The 24,698-nt window shown below is 37.4% G+C and overlaps 1 protein-coding gene across 2 annotated transcripts in view; it reads left to right on the top strand.

The window, feature by feature from the left end:
* Nucleotides 1–24,698, top strand: part of RFX7 (regulatory factor X7) — a 159,366-nt gene that overhangs the window by 123,643 nt on the left and 11,025 nt on the right. For both annotated transcript variants that reach the window (XM_077939449.1, XM_077939450.1), the window contains exons 6-7: nt 22,675–22,795; nt 24,093–24,173. In XM_077939449.1, coding sequence (XP_077795575.1) covers nt 22,675–22,795; nt 24,093–24,173 — 202 coding nt within the window. The remainder of the gene's footprint in view (nt 1–22,674; nt 22,796–24,092; nt 24,174–24,698) is intronic.

The following is a 24,698-nucleotide window of genomic DNA, read 5'->3' as shown; positions in this document are numbered from 1 at the left end:
GTGAAATAATGACAATTGTTTGTGATGAAGATTTGCAGAACACTCCAACTACTTTATTTCAATGAACACAAGACTGCACTGAGAATAAGCGGTGTTAGTTTTCAAGGCTCCTAATGGGGAATGAGAGATCAGACTAGGGCAAGTTAAAATGGCACAAAGCTATTCTTACTGTAGTTGAGCCATTTTTCTTAAATAAATGCTCCCCAGTTTGCTGTAGGTCTTTGGTTAATTTCCAGAGGTTTTTCATTGTTTTATGGAGGAGTCAGTTTAGGAATTTTACTCTGCAATTCACTGATATCAGCATACTAAATATTTTAAATCCCTAAATGTTGGTGGATCAGATAATGGTCAGTTCTAGTTGCCATGCTTTATTCAAAAATTAACTAAAATGATCCAGTAAATGAAGTAGCCATTTTAACCATAAGAAATAAAAACATAAAAACATAGAAGATTAAAGCCTTTATAAAGACTTTCTTATGGTCTGTAAAAAGCATAAACTATCAAAAAGACTCCTTCCAAATTGTATTTAATGTTTCCCTCTGCTACAGAAGAAAGCCCCAAAGCATTTATTTTTCAGGGGAAGGAGGACTTATACAGGGGAGAAAGATTGGACTTGGAAAGTAGCTATATGTATATAAATTTGAGTCCTAATTTATTTAGACATATACTGGGATTTGTATCCATGAGGAAGTCCTTAACCTTTAATGTTTGCCTACTATCCTTTTGTAAAATGGAAAAATATGCTTTTTTTAAGATTAAAAACTGTATATATGAACTAGCTGAAAAAAGCCATCAAGAAAGTAATCCCATTTTTGTTAGCCACACACACACACACACACAGAAGAAATCCTCAGAATACACTTAAGCAAGGATGCGAAAAACCTCTACAATGAAAACTAAAAAACACAGATAAAAGAAATTAAAGAAGATACAAATAGATGAAAAGACATCCCATGCTCATAGATCAGAAGAATTAATATTATTAAAATTACCATACTACCCAGAGCAATCTACAGATTGAATGCAATTACTATCAAAATACTGATGGTATTCTTCACAGAAATAGAAAAAAAAGACCTTAAAATTTACATGGAAGCACAGAAGACCCAGAATTGCCAAAATAATGCTAACCAAAAAGAACAAAACTGGAAGGCTCACATGACCAGACTTCAAAATATACCGCAAAGCTGTACTAACCAAAACAGCATGGTGCTGGCATAAAAGCAGATATATAGACCAATGGAACAGGATAGAGAATCCAAAAATTAATCCACATATCTACAGCCAACTTATTTTTGACAATGACACTAAGAACACTCATTGGGGAAAGGACAGTCTCTTCAATAAATGGTGCTGAGGAAACTGGGTATACATATGCAGAAGAATAAAACTAAACTGTTATCTCTCACCCTACACAAAAATTAACTCAAAATGGATCAAAGACATAAATGTAAGACCAAAACTATAAAATTAGCAGAAGAAAACATAGGAACTTCAGGACATTGGCCTGCAAAAAGATTTTATGAATATGAGCTCTAAAGCACAGGCAACAAAAGCAAAAGTAAACCAATGGGATTATATCAGACCAAAAAGCTTCTGGACAGCAAAGAAAACAATCAACAGAATGAAAAGAAAACTTACAGAATGGGAGAAAATATTTGCAAACTATTCATCTAAACAGGGGATTAATATCCAGATCATTATATACAAGGAAGTCAGACTTGTAGCTGTGAAGCTACAGCTGTGAAGCTGTGAAGAAAAATCTGATTGTTAAATGGGCAAAGGACATGAGTAGACACTTCTCAAAAGAAGACATACAAATGGCCATAGGTACATGGAAAAATGCTCAACATCACTAATCATCAGGGAAACACAGATAAAAACCACAATGAGATATCATGTTACCCAGTTAGGATAGCTACTTTCAGAAAGACAAAAAATAACAAATGCTGGAGAGGATGCAAAGAAAAGGTACACAGTGTTGGTGGGAATGTAAACTAGTACAGTAGTACAGTCACTATGGAGAAGAGTATAGATTTTTTTTTTTTTTTGAGATAGAGTCTCACTCTGTCACCAAGGCTGGAGTGCAGTGGCATGATCTCAGCTCACTGCAAGCTCCACCTCCTGGGTTCACGCCATTCTCCTGCCTTAGCCTCCCAAGTAGCTGGGACTACAGGCACCCACCACCATGCCCAGCTAATTTTTTGTATTTTTGGTAGAGATGGGGTTTCACTGTATTAGCCAGGATGGTCTTAATCTCCTGACGTTGTGATCCACCCATCTCAGCCTCCCAAAGCGTTCAGCTTACAGGCATGAGCCACCACGCCCTGCGGATGTTTCTTAAAAATACAGAGAGGTGTACCAAGATGGCAAATAGAAGTCTCCACTGATCATCCTCCCTGCAGTGACACCAAATTTAACAATTATCTACACACAAAAAAAATATAAGAACCAGAAATCAGGTGAATGATCATAGTACCTGGTTTTAAGTTGAAAGAGGCACTGAAGAAGGTAGAAAAAAAAAGTCTTGAATTGCTGAGACCACCTCTCCCCCATCTCCCAGCACCTGCCACGGAGAATGAGTCCACTTGCAGGAGGGGGAGGGCAGCAGTTGTGGAACTTTGCATTGGAACTCAGTGCTGCCAACAGTGGGCAAAACTCAGCTGGCTCCCGTGGAAAGAGCATTCAGACCAGCGCTAGCCAAAGAGGAAATCTTTCATCCCAGTGGTTGGAAATTGAGTTCCCACAAGCCTCACCACTGTAGGCTAAAGTGCTCTGGCGTCCTAAATAAACTTGAAAAGCAGTCTAGACCACAAGGACTGCAATGTATAGGCAACTCCTAGTGCTTTGCTGGGCTCCGAACCAGTGGACTTGGGGGGCATACCACCTAGTGAGACACCAGCCAGAGTGGCCAAGGGAGTGCCTGCATCAGCCTTCCCTCAACCTGAGGCAGCAAAGCTTGCAGCTCTGAAAGAACCCCTTCCTTCCACTTGAGGAGAGGAGAGGGAAACGTGCAGAGGACTTTATCTTAAAGCTTAAATACCAGTTCAGCCACAGTAGTATAGGGTACCGGGCATAGTCTTGAGACCCCCATTTCAGGCTCTAGCTCCCAGATAACATTTCTAGACACACCCTGGGCCAGAAGGGAACCCACTCTGTTGACAGGAAGGACCCAGTCTTGGCAGGATTCATCACTTGCTTACTACAGAGCCTTTGGGCCCTGAATAATTAGCAGTGGTAACTAGGTAATACATGCCAGAGGTCTTAAGTGAGATTCTGAGACATGCTGGCTTCAAGTATGACCTAGTGTATTTACAGCTGTGGTGGCTACAAGGCAAGACTTCTGCTTGGAAAAAGCAGAGGGAAGAATAAAGCGGATTTTGTTTTGCTGCTTAGGTGCCAGCTCAGCCACAGTGGGGAAGACCACCAAGAGGGCTTTTGGGGTCCACGATTTCAGGCCTTGGCTCTTAGATGGTATTTGTCGACCTATGGTATTTGGCTCTTAGATGGTATCTCTCAAATAATCAGATTTATTGTTTATAATCAGATTTCTCAGATACCATCTAAGGATGAGAAATATTTGAAGGGTAAGTCCCAGATTTGAGAGCATTCACCACAAGCTGACTGAAGAGCCCTTGGGCCTTAAGTGAACATTGGCAGTACCCTGGCAGTACTCCCTGTGGGCCTGTGGTGGTGGACTTGGGGAGAGACTCCTCTGCCTGGGGAAAGGGGAAGGAAGAGTGGGAAGGACTTTGTCTTGTGGTTTGGGTGCCAGCTTAACCATAGTAGGATAAAGCATGAGGTAGATTTCTAAGGTTTCTGGATCCAAATCCTGCTCCTGGATAGCATCTCTGGACCCACCTAGGGTCTGGGGCAACTCACAACCCTGAAGGCAAGAACAAAAGACTGACTGGCTTCACAAACTGCTGATTGTAGAGCCCTAGGGCTTGCGTGAGAACATAAATGGTAGCCCTGTAGTGGTAACAGTGAGCCTTGGCCAATACCCAGTGCTATGCTTGTTTCAGACCTAACCCAGCACAGTCCCAGTAGTGATGGTCACAGGGCTGCTTGTGTCACCACTCCTCCAGCTCCAGGCATTTCAGCCTAGAGAGAGGGAGAGACTTCATTTGTTTGGGAGAAAATAAGGGAAGAGAACAAGAATATCTACATGCTAATGCACAGAATTCTTCCAGACCTTATCCAAGACCATCAAGGTGGTACCTCTGTGAATCTCGAAGAACCACGTTACTGAACTTGGGATGCCCCCAGATGCAGATATCTCTGCGGTGGCCAAAAACAGATCACAGCACAAAGCTCCCTTCAAATACCTGCAAAGTCTTTCCCAGTAGGATGGGTACAAACAAGCCCAGACTGTGAACACTACAGTATCTAACTCTTCAGTGTCCACACACTGGTGAACATTCACAAGCATCAAGACCATTCAGAAAAACATGACCTCACCAAACAAACTAAATAAGTTACCAGGGACCAATCCTGGAGAGACAGAGATATGTGACCTTTCAAAAAGAGAATTCAGAATTGCCCTTTTGAGAAAGCTCAGATAAATTCAAGGAAACACAGAGAAGGAATTCAGAATCCTATGCAATAAATTTAACAGAGATTGAATAATTTTTAAAAAGCAAATTCTGGAGTTAAAAAATGCAATTAATACACTGAAGAATGCATCAGAGTCTCTTACTAGCAGAGCTGATCAAAAAGAATTAGTGATCCTGAAACAGGTTATTTGAACATACACAGTCAGAGGGAGACAAAAAAATAACAACAAAAAAAAATGAAGCACACCTATAAGATCTAGAAAATAGCCCCCAAAAGCCAAATCTAAGAGCTATTGGCCTTAAAGAGGAGGTGGAGAGATAGGAATAGAAAGTTTATTCAAAGAGATAATAACAGAGAACTTCCAAAACCTAGAGAAAGATATAAATATCTAAGTACAAGAAAGTTACAGAAAACCAAGCAGATTCAACCCAAAGAAGACTACCTCAAGGCATTTATAATCAAATCCCTATCTGAGGACCTTGATACACCCCTATCTCTTGCCCTATACAAAAAGGTCAAGGATAAAGAAAGATCCTAAAAGCAGCAAGATAAAACAAGCAAATAACATACAACGGACCTCCAGTACATCTGGCAGCAGACTTTTCAGTGGGAACCTTGCAGGCCAGGAGAGAGTGTCATGACCTATCTGAAGTGCTGAAGGGAAAAATCTGTTACCCTAGAATAGTATACCCAATGAAAATATCTTTCAAACAAGAAGGAAATAAAAAGATTTTCACAGACAAGTGAAAGCTTAGGGATTTCATTAACATCAGACTTGGCATACAAGAAATGCTAAACAGAGTTCTTCAATCTGAAAGAAAAGGCTGTTGAGCAATAAGACATCATCTAGAGGTACAAAACTCAGTGGTAATAGTATATACACAGAAAAAAACACAGAATATTATAACACTGTAATTGTGGTGTGTAAACTACTCATAGTAGGAAAACTAATAGATGAACCAATCAAAAATAACTACACAACTTTTCAAGTCATAGTACAATAAAATATAAATAGAAACAACAACAAGTTTTTAAATGGGGAGACAATATTTGAGTATAAAGGTTTTATTAGTACTCTTTTGGCATGTTTATGCAATCCAATAATTTGTCATCAGTTTAATACGTTGTAAGATATTATCTGCAAGCCTCATGGTAACCTCAAATCTAAAAACATACAACAGATATACAGAAAAATAAAAAGTGGGAAATGAAAAGGCATTTCATAAAATTCAACATCCCTTCATGATAAAAACCCTCAAAAAACGGCATAGAATGAACAGACCTTAACATAATAAAAGACATATATGACAGACCCACAGCTAGTATCATACTGAAAGAGGAAAAACTGAAAGCCTTTCCTCTAAGATCTGGAACATGCCCACTTTCACCACTGTTATTCAAATAGTGCTAGAAGTGCTAGCTAGAGCAATCAGACAAGAAAAAGAAACAGACGGCATCCAGACTGGAAAGGAAGGGTCAAATTATCCCTATTTATAGATGATATGATTTTATATTGGAAAAAACTAAAGCCTCCACCAAAAAACTGTTAGAATGGATAAATTCAGTAAAGTTGCAGCATACAATATCAACATACAAAAATCAGTAGCATTCTTACCTGCCAACTGTGAACAATCTGAAAAAGAAATCAAGAAAGTAATCCCATTTACAATAGCTACAAATAAAATTAAATACCTAAGAATTGACTTAACCGAAGAAGTGAAAGATGTCTACAATGAAAATTATAAAACATAGATGAAAGAAATTGAAGGGGACACAGAATGTAAAGGTGTTCCATGTTCATGGATTGAAAGAATCATTATTAAAATAGTTATACTACTACCCAAAGCAATCTACAGATTGAATGAAATCTGTATCAAAATACCAATGATATTCTGCACAGAAATATAGAAAAAACTATCCCAAATTTATATTAAAAAGACCCAGAATAGCCAGAGGTATCCTAAGCAAAAAGAACAAAACTGGAGTAATCACATTATCTTCAGATTATACTATAGAGCTGTAGTAACCAAAACAGCATGGTACTGGCATAAAAACAGACACATAGACCAATAGAACAGAATAGAGAACCCAGAAACAAATTCATACATCTACAGTGAACTGTTTTTTGTGGGGTTTTTTGTTTCTTTGTTTTTTTGGAGATGCAGTCTCACTCTGTCACCCAGGCTGGAGTGCAATGGTGCAATCTCAGTTCATCGCAGCCTCTGCCTCCTTGGTTCAGGCAATTATCCTGTCTCAGCCCCCCAAGTAGCTGGAACTATAGGCCCGCACCTCCATGCCTGACTAAATTTTTTTTTTTTTGTATTTTTAGTAGAGATAAGGTTTCACCATGTTGGCCAGGCTGGTCTTGGACTCCTGACCTCATTTGACCCACCAGCCTCAGCCTCCCAAAGTGCTGAGATTACAGGTGTGAGCCACCGCACCCAGCCAGTGAACTCATTTTCAACAAAGATGCCACAAGCATACATTGGGGAAATGTATGGTCTCTTCAATAAATGGGAAAACTGGATATCCTTATGTAGAAAAATGAAACTAGACCCCTATCTCTTGCCCTATACAAAAATCATATCAAAGTGGATTGAAGACTTAAATCTAAGACCTCAAACTATGAAACTACTGTAAGAAAACACTAGGGAAACTCCAGGACATTGCACTGTGCAAAACTTCTTGAGCAATACCCTACAAGCACAGGCAACCAAAACAGAAGTGGACAAATGGGATCACAGGCAGTTAAAAAGCTGCACAGCAAAGAAAGCAGTTAACAAAGTAAAGAGATAACCCACAGAATGAGAGAAATTATTTGCAAACTCTCCATCTGACAAGTGATTAATAACCAGAATATAGAAGGAGCTCAAACAACTCTACAGAAAAAAAAAATCTAATAATTTGATTTAAAATGGGCAAAAGACCTATATAGACATTTCTCAGAAGACATACAGATGGCAAAAAGGCATGTGAAAAGGTACTCAACATCATTGTTCATTAGAGAAATACAAATCAAAACAACAATATATAATCTCACCCCAGTTCAAATGACTTTTATCAAAAAGACAGACAGTAACAAATGATGGCAAGGATGTGGAGGAAGGGAAACCTTCATACACTGTTGGTGGGAATATAAGTTAGTAAAGCTACTGTAGAGAATATTTTGGAGGTTCTTCAATAAACTAAAAATAGAGCTACCATAGGATCTAGCAATCCCACTGCTAGGTATATACCCAAAAGAAAGGAAATCTGGATATCAAAGAGATATCTGCACACCCATGTTTAGCGCATGGGATAACCGAGATTTGGAAGCAACCTAAGTGTCCATCAACAGATGAATGGATAAACAGAATGTAGCACATATGCAAGATGGAGTACTATTCAGGCATAAAAACAGAATGACATCATATCATTTGCAGTCACGTGGATGGAACTGGAGGTCACTATGTTGAGTGAAATAAACCATTTACAGGAAGACAAACATATGTTCTCACTTATTTGTTGGAGCTGAAAATTAAAATAATCGAACTCATGGAGATAGAGTAGAATGATGGTTACCAGAGGTTTGGAAGGGTAGTAGGGGCATGGTAGTGAAGTAAGATGGTTGGTGGATACAAAAACATAGTTAGACGGAATGAATAAGATCTAGTATTTGATAGTACAACAGGGAGACAATAGTCGAGAATAATTGTACATTTTAAAATAATGAAAAGAGCCCAAATTGACTACGTAATTGAAAGTAAAGCACTCCTCAGCAAATGTAAAAAAAGAGAAATTACAACAAACTGTCTCTCAGACCACAGTGCAATCAAACTAGAACTCAGGATTAAGAAACTCACTCAAAACTGCTCAACTACATGGAAACTGAACAACCTGATCCTGAATGACTATTGGGTATATAAAGAAATGAAGGCAGAAATAAAGATGTTCTTTGAAACCAATGAGAACAAAGACACAACATACCACAATCTCTGGGACACATTTAAAGCAGTGTGTAGAGGGAAATTTATAGCACTAAATGCCCACAAGAGAAAGCAGGAAAGATCTAAAGTTGACACCCTAACATCACAATTAAAAGAACTAGAGAATCAAGAGTAAACACATTCAAAAGCTAGCAGAAGGCAAGAAGTAACTAAGATCAGAGCAGAATTGAAGGAGATAGAGCCACAAAAAACCCTTCAAAAAAATCAGTGAATCCAGGAGCTCGTTTTTTGAAAAGATGAACAAAATTGATAGACCACCAGCAAGACTAATAAAGAAGAAAAGAGAGAAGAATCAAATAGACACAATAAAAAATGACAAAGAGGCTATCACCACTGATTCCACAGAAATACAGTTGGCCTCCATGAAGAGACCAATAATGGACTCTGAAATCAGGCAATAATTAATAGCCTACCAACCAAAAAGAGTCCAGGACCAGACGGATTCACAGCCAAATTCTACAAGAGGTACAAGGAGGAACTGGTACCATTCCTTCTGAAACTATTCCAATCATTAGAAAAAGAGGGAATCCTCCCTAACTCATTTTATGAGGCCAGCATCATCCTGATACCAAAGCCTGGCAGAGACACAACAAAAAAAGGGAATTTTAGACCAATATCCCTGATGAACATCAATGTAAAAATTCTCAATAAAATACTGGCAAACCAAATACAGCAGCACATCAAAAAGCTTATCCACCATGATCAAGTGGGCTTCATCCCTGGGATGCAAGGCTGGTTCAACATATGCAAATCAATAAACAGAATCCAGCATATAAACAGAACCAAAGACAAAAACCACATGATTATCTCAATAGATGCAGAAAAGGCCTTTGACAAAATTCAACAGACCTTCATGCTAAAAACTCTCAATAAATTAGGTATTAATGGGACGTATCTCAAAATAATAAGAGCTATTTTTGACAAACCCACAGCCAATATCATACCGAATGGGCAAAACCTGGAAGCATTCCCTTTGAAAACTGGCACAAGACAGGGATGCCCTCTCTCACCACTCCTATTCAACATAGTGTTGGAAGTTCTGGCCAGGGCAATCAGTCAGGAGAAAGAAATAAAGGATACTCAATTAGGAAAAGAGGAAGTCAAATTGTCCCTGTTTGCAGATGACATGATTATATATTTAGAAAACCCCATTGTCTCAGCCCCACATCTCCTTAAGCTGATAAGCAACTTCAGCAAAGTCTCAGAATAAAAAATCAGTGTGCAAAAATCACAAGCATTCTTATACACCAATAACAGACAGAGAGCCAAATCATGAATGAACTCCCATTCATAATGGCTTCAAAGAGAATAAAATACCTAGGAATCCAACTTACAAGGGATGTGAAGGACCTTTTCAAGGAGAACTGCAAACCGCTGCTCAACAAAATAAAAGAGGACACAAACAAATGGAAGAACACTCTATGCTCATGGATAGGAAGAATCAATATCGTGAAAATGGCCATACTGCCCAAGGTAATTTATAGATTCAATGCCATCCCCATCAAGCTACCAATGGCTTTCTTCACAGAATTGGAAAAAACTACTTTAAAGTTCATATGGAACCAAAAAAGAGCCCACATTGCCAAGTCAATCCTAAGCCAAAAGAACAAAGCTGGAGGCATCATACTACCTGACTTCAAACTATACTACAAGCTACAGTAACCAAAACAGCATGGTACTAGTACCAAAACAGAGATATAGACCAATAGAACAGAACAGAGTCCTCAGAAACAATACCACACATCTACAACCATCTGATCTTTGGCAAACCTGACAAAAACAAGAAATGGGGAAAGGATTCCCTATTTAATAAATGGTGCTGGAAAACTGGCTAGCCATATGTAGAAAGCTGAAACTGGATCTCTTCCTTACACCTTATACAAAAATTAATTCAAGATGGATTAGAGACTTAAATGTTAGACCTAAAACCATAAAAACCCTAGAATATAAACTAGGCAGTACCATTCAGGACATAGGCATGGGCAAGGACTTCATGTCTAAAACACCAAACCAATGACAATAAAAGCCAAAATTGACAAATGGGATCTAATTAAACTAAAGAGCTTCTGCACAGCAAAAGAAACTACCATCAGAGTGAACAGGCAACCTACAGAATGGGAGAAAATTTTTGCAATCTATTCATCTGACAAGGGCTAATATCCAGAATCCACAAAGAACTCAAAACAAATTTACAAGAAAAAAAAACCATCAAAAAGTGGCCAAAGGATATGAACAGACATTTCTCAAAAGAAGACATTTATGCAGCCAACAGATACATGAAAAAATGCGCATCATCACTGGCCATCAGAGAAATGCAAATCAAAACCACAATGAGATACCATCTCACCCCAGTTAGAATGGCGATCATTAGAAAGTCAGGAAACAACAGGTGCTGGAGAAGATATGGAGAAATAGGAACACTTTTACACTGTTGGTGGGACTGTAAACTAGTTCAACCATTGTGGAAGACAGTGTGGCGATTCCTCAAGCATCTAGAACTAGAAATACCATTTGACCCAGCCATCCCATTACTGGGTATATACCCAAAGGATTATAAATCATGCTGCTATAAAGACACATGCACACATGTTTATTGCAGCACTATTTACAATAGCAAAGACTTGGAACCAACCCATATGTCCATCAGTGATAGACTGGATTAAGAAAATGTGACACATATACATCATGGAATACTATGCAGCCATAAAAAACGATGAGTTCATGTCCTTTGTAGGGACATGGACGAAGCTGGAAACAATCATTCTCAGCAAACTGTCTCAAGGACAAAAAAACAAACACCACATGTTCTCACTCATAGGTGGGAATTGAACAGTAGGAACACTTGGACACAGGAAGGATTACATCACACACCGGGGCCCGTTGTGGGGTAGGGGGAGGGGGGAGGGATAGCATTAGGAGATATACCTAATATAAATGATGAGTTAATGGGTGCAGCACACCAACATGGCACATGTATACATATGTAACAAACGTGCACATTGTGCACATGTACCCTAGAACTTAAAGTATAATAATAAAAAAAAAGAAGAGTATAATTGGATTGTTTGTAACACAAAGAATAAATGCTCAAGGTGATGGATACCCCATTTACCTTGATATGGTTATTACACATTTTATGCCTATATCATAGAATCCCATTTACCCCATATATATATATGTATATACCTAATATATGCTCACAAGAATTTTTTGAAAGAAAGGAAAGAAACAAATAAACAAACATACTATCCTATGATCCAGCAGTCCTGCTACTGAGCATTTAGCCAAAGGAAAGAAATCTGTATATCAAAGAGACATCTAACACCCCCATGGTTTACTGCAACACTATTCATTATACCCAAGATAAAGAGTCAACCTAGGTGTCCAACAGATGAATGAATAAAGAAAATGTATATATACACAATGGAATACTGTTTGGCCAGTAAAAATAAAATCCTGTCACTTGCAGCAACATGAATGGATCTGGAGGTCATTATGTTAAGTAAAATAAACTGGAAACAGAAAGTTAAATACTGCACACTCTCACTCATTTGTGGATTAAAGTTCATTTCATAGAAGTAAAAGGTAGAACAGAAGATACTAGATGCTGGGAAAGGGGATGGGGATAGGAAGAGAGTGGTTAAGATACAAAATTAGAGCTAGATAGGAGGAATAAATTGTATAGCACTGAAAGATGACTATGCTTAACAGTAGTGTATACTTTCAAGTAGTGCAGAGGATATTGAATGTTCCCAACACAAATAAATGATAAAGGTTTAAGATGTTAGATATGCTAATTACCCTGATCTGTTCACTGTACATAAGTCTACACTTTAGCTTTTTTGAAATTCTTAGTTTCAAAACCACATGCTGCTCTTCTCAGTTTTTGTTCATATTCTTTCCTCTGCATGAAATAGACCTGCCTCACCCTCCACCCACCCTAACACCCATATGATTAAATCTACTTGTTCTCTAAGGCCCAGTTTAAATCTCCTTTCTCCATATAATATTAGACTCTTAGTTCTAGCTCAGGCATGGCATTTTATTTACAGTATTCTCATACACACAGAAAAATATACAGATAAGTTTACAGCTTGACAAATCTTTACAAAATGAATACCCTCATTATTACCAGCATCCAGATTCAGAAACCAAACATTGCCATAATCCTGCCTGATACCCTTTTACATTCAACTCTTTACCAGCACCTCTGTCTTGTCAAGGGTAACTTCTGCCCTGGCTTCTAACGCCACAGGCTAGCTTTGCTTGTTTTTGAACATTACATGAATGAAATTATACAATATACTGTATTTCTTATCTGACTTTTTTACTCAGTATTTGTACAGTTTGTACAACTGTACAATGTTTGTACAAATTATGCATTTCAGTTCATTCACACTGCTATTTAGTATTCCACTTGTGAATATACACCATAATTTCTTAGCTCATGCTACTGTGTACAGATATTATCCTTTTTTCCATTGTAGTTTTAACTTGCACTTCCCTGATGACTAATAAAGTTGAGTGCCTTTCTTATATGTTCTTGGGCCAGTTGGGTATCATTTTCTGTGGAGAACCTATTTAAGTTTCTGTCCTTTTTTCTCACCTCTTCTATACATTCATTAATGGTAGGTAACTACATCTCACTCATTTTCTCCTAACACAGATTCTATAAGAATGTCATACTGTTTACATTACAGCTGTATGTATTGATTAAGATATTATGCAGGAAATTAAAATTGAGAGCTGATCATTGTTCTTCAGAAGGAACTTTTGAAAATGTTGTAGTGCAGCCAGTCAACAAGTATGTATTGAGTACTCATTCTACTTGAAATGCTACTTGAGTCATCAGTAAAGAACCACTTATTTAACTACAAACCATCTTTACCTCTCTCTTCCTTAGTTTTCTCATCTACAAAATGGTATGATTACATCAGATGACACTAGGGTCTCTTGGCTTTCTTGTTTTCATGTATGCAACCTTGTGAAAATTTTAATTTATCCTTTTACTAACATGATTTCAGAAATGTTCCCAACTATTGAAGGACTAAGTGTAGTAAAATTGGATCTGGATGGAAATTCAAAGAGAGATGGTTGCTCGGGAATTTACTGGGTCAAGGCCCCTTCTTTCAATGTTTGTTAATTCTTAATCTATAGGTAGTTACTGTTGATAATCATAAATCTGAACATTTTATATGCAGTTAATTTTTTATTTTTTTATTTTTTTGAGATGGAGTCTCACTCTGTCGGCCCAGGCTGGAGTGCAGTGGCGCGATCTCAGCTCACTGCAAGCTCTGCCTCCCAGGTTCACACCATTCTCCTGCCTCAGCCTCCTGAGTAGCTGGGACTACAGGCACCCACCACCATGCCCGGCTGTTTTTTTATATTTTTAGTAGAGACGAGGTTTCACCATGTTAGCCAGGATGGTCTCGATCTCCTGACCTCATGATCCGCCCACCTCAGCCTCCCAAAGTGCTGGGATTACAGGAGTGAGCCACCGCGCCCGGCCTATATGCAGTTAATTTAAAACAAAGGAGATCTCAGGCAATCCAAAAACGAAAGTATATATACAAAGAGAGCTCATACTATATGTAGAGTATGATCAGTATATTTATCACATATATATATGTGTGTATGTCTTTGCTTTTAAAATAATCCAAATTCATCAAAAGAATAGTCATTTTTTAAAAGCCTGAATACACTAAGCAGACAATCCCAGTTTCCCCCTCCACCACACACGTGTCAACTCTAAATCGTTCCATGTGTGTGGATTTCTGTACTGTGGATATTTCATATAAATGGAATCATACAATAAAAAAAGAATAGCCATTTTAGCTGGGCGCAGTGGCTCACCCCTGTAATCCCAGCACTTTGGGAGGCTGAGGTAGGCAGATCAGCTGAAGTCAGGAGTTGGAGACCAGCCTGGCCAACATGGCAAATCCCTGTCTCCTGTAAAAATACAAAAAATTAGCTGGGGCGTGGTGGCATGCGCTTGTAATCCCAGCTACTTGGGAGGCTGAGGCAGGAGAATTGCTTGAACACAGAGAGGCGGGGGTTGCAGTGAGCCAAAATCATGCCATTACACTCAAGGCTGAGCAACAGAGCGAGACTCTGTCTCAAAAATAAAATAAAAATAAAAAAAGAATAGTCATTTTAAATGGCTTCTTCATAGGCCATGAGAACTCAAGACTTTAAGGTTTACTTTTTACTGTGATTAAGTAAAGACACAAATTTCTTTTTAAAATCTTAAGGATTTATTTATCAGATGACTTCATAAACCATGGGATTTTTATTAGTAATTTTTAAACTTCAGGTTAAGATTCTTAACCTGTGAATCATGATTCACCATGACTGAATCTTTTTTATAGGATTGTTAGCCAAAATGATGGAAAGGTAAGGCAAGTCCTAGTTAAGGAGGTCATACATGATAGTTTTTTATATGTACATAATTTAACTCTTCTTTAGTTTTGACTTCAAGCAAAGTAATCTTTCAGATATATTGTTCATTGTGTAGTTTCCACAAAAAAGGCATTATCAGTGAGTTTCAAAGGTGGTATATTAGTATGATCCTAGTCTAAGATCAGCTTACTAGTACTACTATCATTGTTCTGCATACTATATCGTTGTTCTGCCCAAAACATAGAACAATATGAAAAGGATAAATTTCTTTTTTTTTTTTTTTTTTTTTCTGGAGACAGAGTCTCTCTGTTGCCTAGGCTGGAGTGCAGGCATGATCTCTGATCACTACAACCTCTACCACCTGGGTTAAAGCAATTCTCCTGCCTCAGCCTCCCAAGTAACTGGGATTACACACGCCCGCCACCATGCCCAGCTAATTTTTTTTTTCTGTATTTTTAGTAGAGACAGGGTTTCACCATGTTGCCCAGGCTGGTCCTGAACTCAAGCTCAGGCAGTCACCTACCTCAGCCTCCCAAAGTGCTAGGATTACATGTGTGAGCCACCACACCCAACTGAAAAAGACCAATTTCTTTATGGTTAGGGTCAGGCACTTTTGAAGAGTTTTCTCTCCAGAGTCTTCAGATCTATTTACTCCTTAAAAATAAGAGAAGATTACAACAACTTTTCCCCTTTCTAAGGCTCAAGATAATTAGGTATTTGACCATATGACTTTTACCTCATTTGTCTTGCAAATGTTTTGATTAACACTTTTAAGCAATGTAATTCTACCATGTCTTTGGGACCTCCCAAAATTCCCATATCCTTTATTACCATTTATAATACTTGGATACTAAGACTCACTAAAATAACATTATGGGTCTAGGTAAGTCTTAAGAGTCCTTTTAATAGAAAATTGATAATTCTTAATATATTATTTTTATAAATATTAGGAAAAAATTTTAATGATGTAATTTTGGTTACAATACAAGCATTCAGTTTGCTTTTTTTTTTTTTTTTTTTAATTTTATTTTACTCTACTTTCCGGGATACATGTGCAGAACGTGCAGGTTTGTTACATAGGTAAACATGTGCCATGGTGGTTTGCTGCACCTATCAACCTGTCACCTAGGTATTAAGCCCCGCATGCATTAGCTATTTGTCCTAATGCTCTTCCCTCCCTCGCCGCACCCCCACCAGGCCCCGATGTTTGTTGTTCCCCTCCCTGTGTCCATGTGTTCTCGTTGTTCAGCTCCCACTTACTAGTAAGAACATGCAGTGTTTGGTTTTCTGTTCCTGCATTACTTTGCTGAGGATGATGGCTTCCAGCTTCATCCATGCCCCTGCAAAGGACATGATCTCATTCCTTTTAATGGCTGCATAGTATTCCATGGTGTATATGTACCACATTTTCTTTATCCAGTCTATCATTGATGAGCATTTGGGTTGGTTCTATGTCTTTGCTATTGTGAATAGTGCTGTAGTAAACATACATGTGCATGTGTCTTTATAATAGAATGATTTATATTCCTTTGGGTATATACCCAGTAATGGAATTGCTGAGTCAAATGGTATTTCTGGTTGTAGATCCTTGAGGAAGCTCCACACTGTCTTCCACAATGGTTGAACTAATTTACATTCCCACCAATAGTGTAAAAGTGTTCCTATTCCTCCACATCCTTGCCAGCATCTGTTGTTTCTTGACTTTTTAATAATTGCCATTCTGACCAGTATAAGATGGTATCTCATTGTGGTTTTGATTTTCTTTTCTCTAATGATCAGTGAAGTTGAGATTTTTTTCATATTTTTGTTGGTTGCATAAATGTCTTCTTTTGAGAAGTGTCTGTTATGTCCTTTGCCCACTTTTTGTTGGGGTTGTTTTTATCTTGTAAATTTAAGTTCCATGTAAATTCTGGATCTTAGACCTTTGTCCGATAGGTAGATTGCAAAAATTTTCTCTCATTCTGTAGGTTGTCTGTGCGCTGTGATGATAGTTTCTTTTGATGTGCAGAAGCTCTTTAATTAGATCCTATTTGTCAATTTTAGCTTTTGTTGGAATTGCTTGTGGCAGTTTCTTCATAAAATCTTCTCCCATGCCTATGTCCTGAATGGTATTGCCTAGATTTTCTTCTAGGGTTTTTATGGTTTTGGGTTTTACATTTAAGTCTTTAGTCCATCTTGAGTAAATTTGTGTATAAGGTGTAAGAAAGGGGTCCAGTTTCAGTTGTCTGCATATGGCTAGCCAGTTTTCGCAGCCCCATTTCTTAAATAGGGAAATCTTTTCCCATTGCCTTTTTTTTTTTTTTCTTTTGGTCAGGTTTGCCCAAGATCAAATGATTGTAGATGTGTAGTCTTATTTCTGAGGTCACTATTCTGTTCCATTGATGTGTGTTGTTTTGGTACCAGTACCATGCTGTTTTGGTTACTGTAGCCTTTTAGTATAGTTTGAAGTCAGGTAGCATGATGCCTCCAGCTTTGTTCTTTTTGCTTAGGATTGTCTTGGCTATGTGGGCTCTTTTTTGGTTCCATATGAAATTTAAAGTAGTTTTTTCTAATTCTTTGAAGAATGCCAGTGGTAGTTTGATGGGAATAGCATTATTTTGGGCAGTATGGCCATTTTCATGATACTGATTCTTCCTATTCATGAGGATGGAATGTTTTTTCATTTGTGTGTGTCCTCAGTTTTTCTTTGAGCAGTGGTTTGTAGTTCTTGAAGAGGTCCTTCACTTCCCTTGTTAGCTGTATTCCTAGGTATTTTATTCTCTGTAGCAATTGTGAATGGGAGTTCATTCATGATTTGGCTCTCTGTCTATTATTGATGTATAGGAATGCTTGTGATTTTTGCACATTGATTTTATATCCTGAGACTTTGCTGAAGTCGCTTATCAGCTTAAAGAGTTTTTGGGCTGAGACGATGGGGTTTTCTAAATATAGGATCATGTCGTCTGCAAAGAGAGACAATTTGACTTTGTCTCTTCCTGTTTGAATATCCTTTCTTTCTCTTGCCTGATTGCCCTGGCCAGAACTTCCAGTACCGTGTTGAATAGGAGTGGTAAAAGTACATTCTTGTTTTGTGCCGGTTTTCAAAGGGAATGCTTCCAGCATTTGCCCATTCAGTGTGATTTTGGCTGTGTTTGTCATAAATAACTCTTATTATTTTGAGGTATGTTGCAGCAGTACCTAGTTTATTTAGAGTTTCTAACATAAAGGGATATTGAATTTTTTCAAAGGCCTTTTCTGCATCTATTGAGAGAGTCTTGTGGTTTTTGTCATTGGTTCTGTTTATGTGATAGATGACATTTATTGATTTGTGTACGTTGAACCAACCTTGCTTCCTAGGGATGAAGCTGACTTGATGGTGATGGATAAGCTTTTTGATGTGCTGCTGGATTCAGTTTACCAGTATTTTACTGAGGATTTTTGCATTGATGTTCATCAGGGATATTGGCCTGAAGTTTTTTTGTTGTGTCTCTGCCAGGCTTTGGTATCAGGATGATGCTGGCCTCATAAAATGAGTTAGGGAGGAGTCCTTCCTTTTCAATTATTTGGAATAGTTTCAGAAGGAATGGTACCAGCTCCTCTTTGTACCTCTGGTATAATTTGGCTGTGAATCCATCTGGTCCTGGACTTTTTTTGGTTGGTAGGCTATTTATTACTGCCTCAATTTCAGAACTTGTTATTGGTCTAGTCAAATATTCGACTTCTTCCTGGTTTAGTCTTCAGAGGGTGTATGTGTCCAGGAATTTATCCATTTCTTCTAGATTTTCTAGTTTATTTGTGTAGAGGTGTTTATCATATTCTCTGATGGTAGTTGTATTTCTGTGGGATCAGTGGCGATATCCCCTGTATCATTTTTATTGTTTTATTATCATTTTTTATTGTTTTATCTGTGGGATCAGTGATGATATCACCTGCATCATTTTTTATTGCTATTTGATTCTTTATTCATTCAGTATGCTTATAGTTATTAATTACAATAAAAATACCTCATCTGTTAAAGGGATTAGTGCACCTCTCTGTGCAAGTTCCTCATCTATAAAATAGGTTTAATAAAACTACCTGTCTTAAGGTTGTTGAGAGGATTAAATGATTTAACACAAAGAAAGTTCTCAAAAAATGTCAGGTATGGTTAGGTATCCCATGACTATATTTTACCACAAATCTTTTGTGATTCATTGTTTATATTTTTGTACCATTAAACAATGTTTACCTTTAACTTGTAAAATTAAATTTGTGTCATGAATGAATATTAAAGACTGAATTGTTACCATGGATTTTGAGTGATGTGTTCATAGTTATATTGAATATTAGGCTTAATTTCAGGCTTAAAAACATACTTTTTAAGGAGCAAGAGAAAACAATTATTTCATTTTTAAAATGACATTAGAATGTTAGTGATTGCGTGAACAGAACATTCTCTGTTCCTCACCCTTTTTTGAGTCTTGCATAAGTATAATCTGACACTGAGTTAAGAGTTAATTGATACCGTATCTTGCATGGTCAACCTGCAGTTAAAGTTATTAAGCAAGAAAATGAGATGTAAACTAACTAAGATCTCCACATGGCCTGGAATGACCAATGGTTTGTTATATAGCACAAAATTATGAATAAATGTTATGTAAATACTAAATTAGATTTTTAAAAGAATGATTGAATATCTGATTCTTTTAAATCAGAGAAAATCAGGGGAAAGGTGTCCTATTGAAATTCTTTTTCTTTAAAAATTATAACCACTGAAAATTGGATAGGCCACCTCACAATAAAGAGTCCTCCCCATCAAAGAAGTGTTAGTGTTGAGGTAACCCATCATTTAGGAGTATGACCATTTCTACATCTGGCAGGAAGTTGAACTATACAACTTCTGATTTATTTTTTCAATTCTAACATTTCACAAAATTAAAGAAATTGAGAATCTATTCTAGATATTGTTCTTGTTTTTACATTGATGCCCTCTTCATTTTCTGTTTGACATGAGTTATCAAAGCATAAAGTTTTGAATCATAGGCGGTTTTCTTCTGACATGATTCGGGAAATGATTTGAGCTATTTATATGTCTACAAAGTACTTTTATCCACCAGAGTATTTGACAATAGGTTGTTATAATTTATCCTTCCAAAAGGTAGAATAAGTATCAAAAACCAGATGGAATTGGATGATTTTGTGAAATAACCACACAATATAAATTGTATTTGAAAAACAAATTTGGCATTGGTCATCTAGATACCAAGAAAGACAAGAAACTTTTATCTGAGGGACATGAGCTCTTTTAAATTACCAGGCCCAGTGGGGGCATTAAAATGTGAAAGTAGTCATCTCTCACTCCCCTCCTTGAGCTAAGTAATCTGTCTGCTGTATGGACTTTAGACTGTCGCCACCAAGTAACCATTAAACTAACCTAACAATGCCATATGCTAGGCACCATAACTCATACCCTATAGTTCAACAATGTATAGCCAATTACTAATCAGTTATTTCTGTACACCAATGAGAATTCTTGACAAACAACTTTTGTAATTGCCCCCTCTCCTAATTTGTCCTTTTTTCTTTAAAAACATGAGCCTCTCCTTCATTCTCTGGAGCACTTCTCAGCATTTCCCAGCCTGCAGTCTTCAACCTTGACCCAAATAAACTCACTATATTAATTTTGCTCACTTTATGTCTTTAGGTCAATGATACTTAACATTACTTCTTTTGCCAACCTTTATCTTACCCCTTCTGCCAAAGTAAAAATTTTGGTTTACTCATATAATGAAAAAAAAAATCAAAATCTGAAACAGAGGGAGAATAGAATGGATATATTATCTCTCAAATGTCTCATTACACTTCCTCTCTTTATTTGATTTCAGTTTTTTAGGTCCATTTCTGCCAGTGTTGTCCTAGGAGCCAGGGCGGGTGGGGGGATGGGCAATGTTTCTTCTTTGCTGTTTTAAGTCTTTTAATGTGTTTGTTTAATGTTTATTATAGTTTTATATACAGATGGGCTTCATATGACCCATAAATCTTGTTCCTGGTGCTGAGAATACACTGGTTAATCCAATAGATATGGTCACTGCCCTGCTTGAACTTAGTGTGATGGAGAAGACAAATAAATTCACTGTTATGTAATTGTAACTCATGCGAAGAAAAGAAACAGATTACAGTGATAGGGAACATGATGAGGGTGTGGCATGAGGACACTGCTTTAGTCAGAAAAGATCCTTTCAAAAATCATAAAATTTAAGCAGAGACTTGAAAGATAAGAAAAGTAATGTTCCAGGTAGAGGAACCAACATGGGTCAAGTCCCTGAGGTGCAAAAGAGCCTCATTCTAACTTTCTTTTTGTGCCAGTATGAACCATAAACAACTAATTTAACTTGCTTCTGAAATTGTTATGATTTGATGCAGCTCATTTCCATTGTCAGCACCCAAAAGTAGTTACCTCTTCACTTTGTACATTCAACCTTGCAAGACCCCCTGAGCCTTCAAAGTATCAAATTTAGTCTCAATTTAAATATGAGGCTGCTAATACTTCCTGTATAGGAAACTTTCAGTACACATTAGTTCCCTTTCTTCTCGTAGCATTGTTGGTGATGTGTTTGCTGGGCTACTCCTTCCCGTCTAACCCCCAGGGGTATGGAGGATTTGCTGTGGGAATAGGGAAGCAACAAACAAGAGAAATACCATTGTCTCCAGACCTACCCCTTTTCTTTCCGTATTAAGGCTCCCAAGGGTCTCTGCCTCCTCTTGAGTCTCTCCCAACTTAACTTCTTGAGCTCAGGTCAGTTTAGGGATGTTATCAGGACATTCAGCAATCTACAAAAAGACCCAAGTCCTCGTTTCCATTACACCCTGCCCACCATGTGTTCCAGTTGTTTTCATTTCTTTTCTGCATGACTTCATCAAGAAGCTGTCCTGGTTGATGCTAAACGAGAGGTGAGGCGGGGACAAAGAGAATTACTCTGGCTTCCTCTTCATTCGTATTTCCCAGGTAGTGGTTCTCCCAAAGGCCTTGGTGGCCAGAATGAGGTGTGGCCTTGGTCTGCTGCTGAACTGGTAGAGGATTGACATTTTACCTCTGATTGGCAGCTCTAGAGAAAAACAGAACACCTGATTCCAGTAGTAGTTAAGACTTGGTGTGTCTCCTGATCCCACTTGAAGTTACTGTCTTACAAAGTAACTTTTTTCCTGGCAATACTAGGGATAGTGGGGGTGGAAGGAGGAGAACACTAGGACCTTTGGAACCTCTCCCTGTGCCTGTTTTTTCTCTTATCAGTAAAATGAGAGTGTTGGTGTATTCGTAGGGTCCCTTTTAGTTCAAACATATCACATTTCTAAATTTTAAACCATCTAGTAGTATTATCTCTGTCTGATGTGCATGATGTGTATATTGGAAATTATCCCAGTATGTGAGCCTGAAACGTATGTGGAACCTTACAGTCCTACTGGCTGAGCTGGATATATTCATTTATGAGCGCTGGTTGGGATTGTAATTCAAAAACTTTGTACCAACATTATATCTTCCTGCAAGATTTGTGAATGTTATTGAAAGTAGGACTGTATACCCTGAGGGTGAAGCCAGCTAACTAAACCTGAGTTAACATGCATCACCAAAGAGTGATGATCACGGATGTTGTGGTAAATGACTTGAAAGATCCTTTGCCTCACTTTGTCAAAAGGATCAAATTGTATTGAAATAGCACCCCGCAATATAATTCTGAATTCTGTCACTCTAAATTGGTCCTTCCTTCTTTTGCAGGAGCTATTGTGACAATCTTGGTTACCATCCATTAAGTGCTGCTGATTTTGGAAAGATCATGAAAAACGTCTTTCCAAACATGAAGGCACGTCGTTTGGGCACAAGAGGCAAATCTAAATATCCTTTACCAGAATGGTTTTAGTAATATCTCTATGTTCTCACTTGTTATAGAACATCTGTTGTTGTAGTTCAACTGGCAACTTTATTTAGAAATAAACTTCAAATTAAACCAACTCGAAAGTATTTAGTAGAATAATTGCTAATGTAACTTTCACAGGTATTTATCACACTATGAGAGAAATAGCAAATAATGGTTTATTCATAGATTAGAATTGTGATAGATTTTATCTTACTCTATCAATGTAAAGTGTTCTTAATGGTCTGATCTTCTTTAACAGTAAGAAGTTTTGAGGCCTGCTATATGTTCAGCAATTATATGAACAAAAGTGGAGGAAGATGCTAGCTTATCATCTTTTCTTCCTTTAATTTATAAACATAGGGGATCTCCTTGGCAAAAAAAAAAAAAAAAAAACTTATGGAACTTTAACAGAAACACTAATCTTTCAGTACAAATATTTTTCAGCCATCCATTTAAAGCCTGTGTTAAAATTAAAGCCAGAGTATAGAAAAGGTCCTTCTTGTGATGGAGAAATACTTAGGAGCCAACAGAAGTAAGGACATTAAAATTAAGAATTCATTATAGTTATTTCTCCTTTTAGAAGAAGATTGTAAAATAGAGGATCTCTGTATCATATTAGGATTACATCCATTTTCTCCCTCCTTAGCTCTTGTCCTTTTTTCAGAGCATAAAATGGAGGGGAGGAGATGAGAGAGGAAGGGGAAGGGAAGAAACTTACTTTTCTAAAATGGTTCCAGGTATTCTCTAACCACTTGTTGCGTGATATATTCTTGCTTCCCAAATGCAAACAAAAATGTTTTGATGTGTCCTTGGCATGTTACAGGTGATAATCCTGTATGTTTCAGTGGAAAAAGAGAAACGAAAAGGTTAAAGCCCTTGTGACACTATTAAGAGTTGTTTTTGTCCCAGTGCCCTGGGCTAAAGTTTCCCTTCCCTGTGCCAGGTTTCCATCTGGCTATTCCTTTCCTTCTGACCTGTTTGTTACTGGTGGCTGGCACAGCATATTAGGAACATTTATTCATAAAATTTATAACAGATGAGAATCCTTTCATTTAAGAGAGTAGTATTTAACATTCTGAAAGGGCATTTCAGTTTCACAAGAGTAAAAATGTCCCAAGTTTTTAATATTAAGGTTTTTCTTACTGAAGATTTCAGAAAGTAGATGTTATATATCATGTTTATTTTATTCTCATTTTATATATGGTTACTTCTAAAGTGTTACCAGTATAAGCAATTCATTTAATTTTGAATATTTGGACCTTAACTGTATATTACATATTGCTACAGTGGACTAAGAAAAAAAGCTTTTGTTCATATGCCAACACTGCCCAACCTTGACTTTCACAAAACTGGAGATGGGGTAAGAATTCAGCCTTTTCTTTTTAATAAGTAAACCTTTATATCAACATTAAAATGCATCCTGCAAAGTGTCATTTGGTTAAGGCTAGCAACTGTGCCTTTTACAAATAATAATAAAAAACAAAAATCACACAGTTGACTGAAAAATGTTAGTGTATATGACCTATGTCAGCATGAAATTTGGGGGAACAAAGTTTCAAAGTTACTGATTTCTCGATATTTCCAAAATATATATTGACTATATGTGTGTATAGTCAAGAGGAAAAAGTCAGTCATCATGTAATGTTTTATAGGAATTTTAGAAAAAATATGTGGCTATTGGCATAGTTTTATTGACATTAGAAAGATTCAAAATATCAGTCTTGTATGTTGAAAAACCATTTAAAATGTTATATTCGCAAGGCTGCTGACTGCTGTGCACTAGTGGGTATGAGTCCCTTATTTGCAGAGCTCTTGTATGTCTGCCAGTGGGTCAATTCATACTACTTTAACGCACAGATTTAGATTCTATCTTCTAATTAAGAAT

Source organism: Macaca mulatta, chromosome 7 (assembly GCF_049350105.2).
Source record: "Macaca mulatta isolate MMU2019108-1 chromosome 7, T2T-MMU8v2.0, whole genome shotgun sequence".
Classification (NCBI taxonomy): Eukaryota; Metazoa; Chordata; class Mammalia; order Primates; family Cercopithecidae; genus Macaca; species Macaca mulatta.
This window is presented reverse-complemented; position numbering and strand designations above follow the sequence as displayed.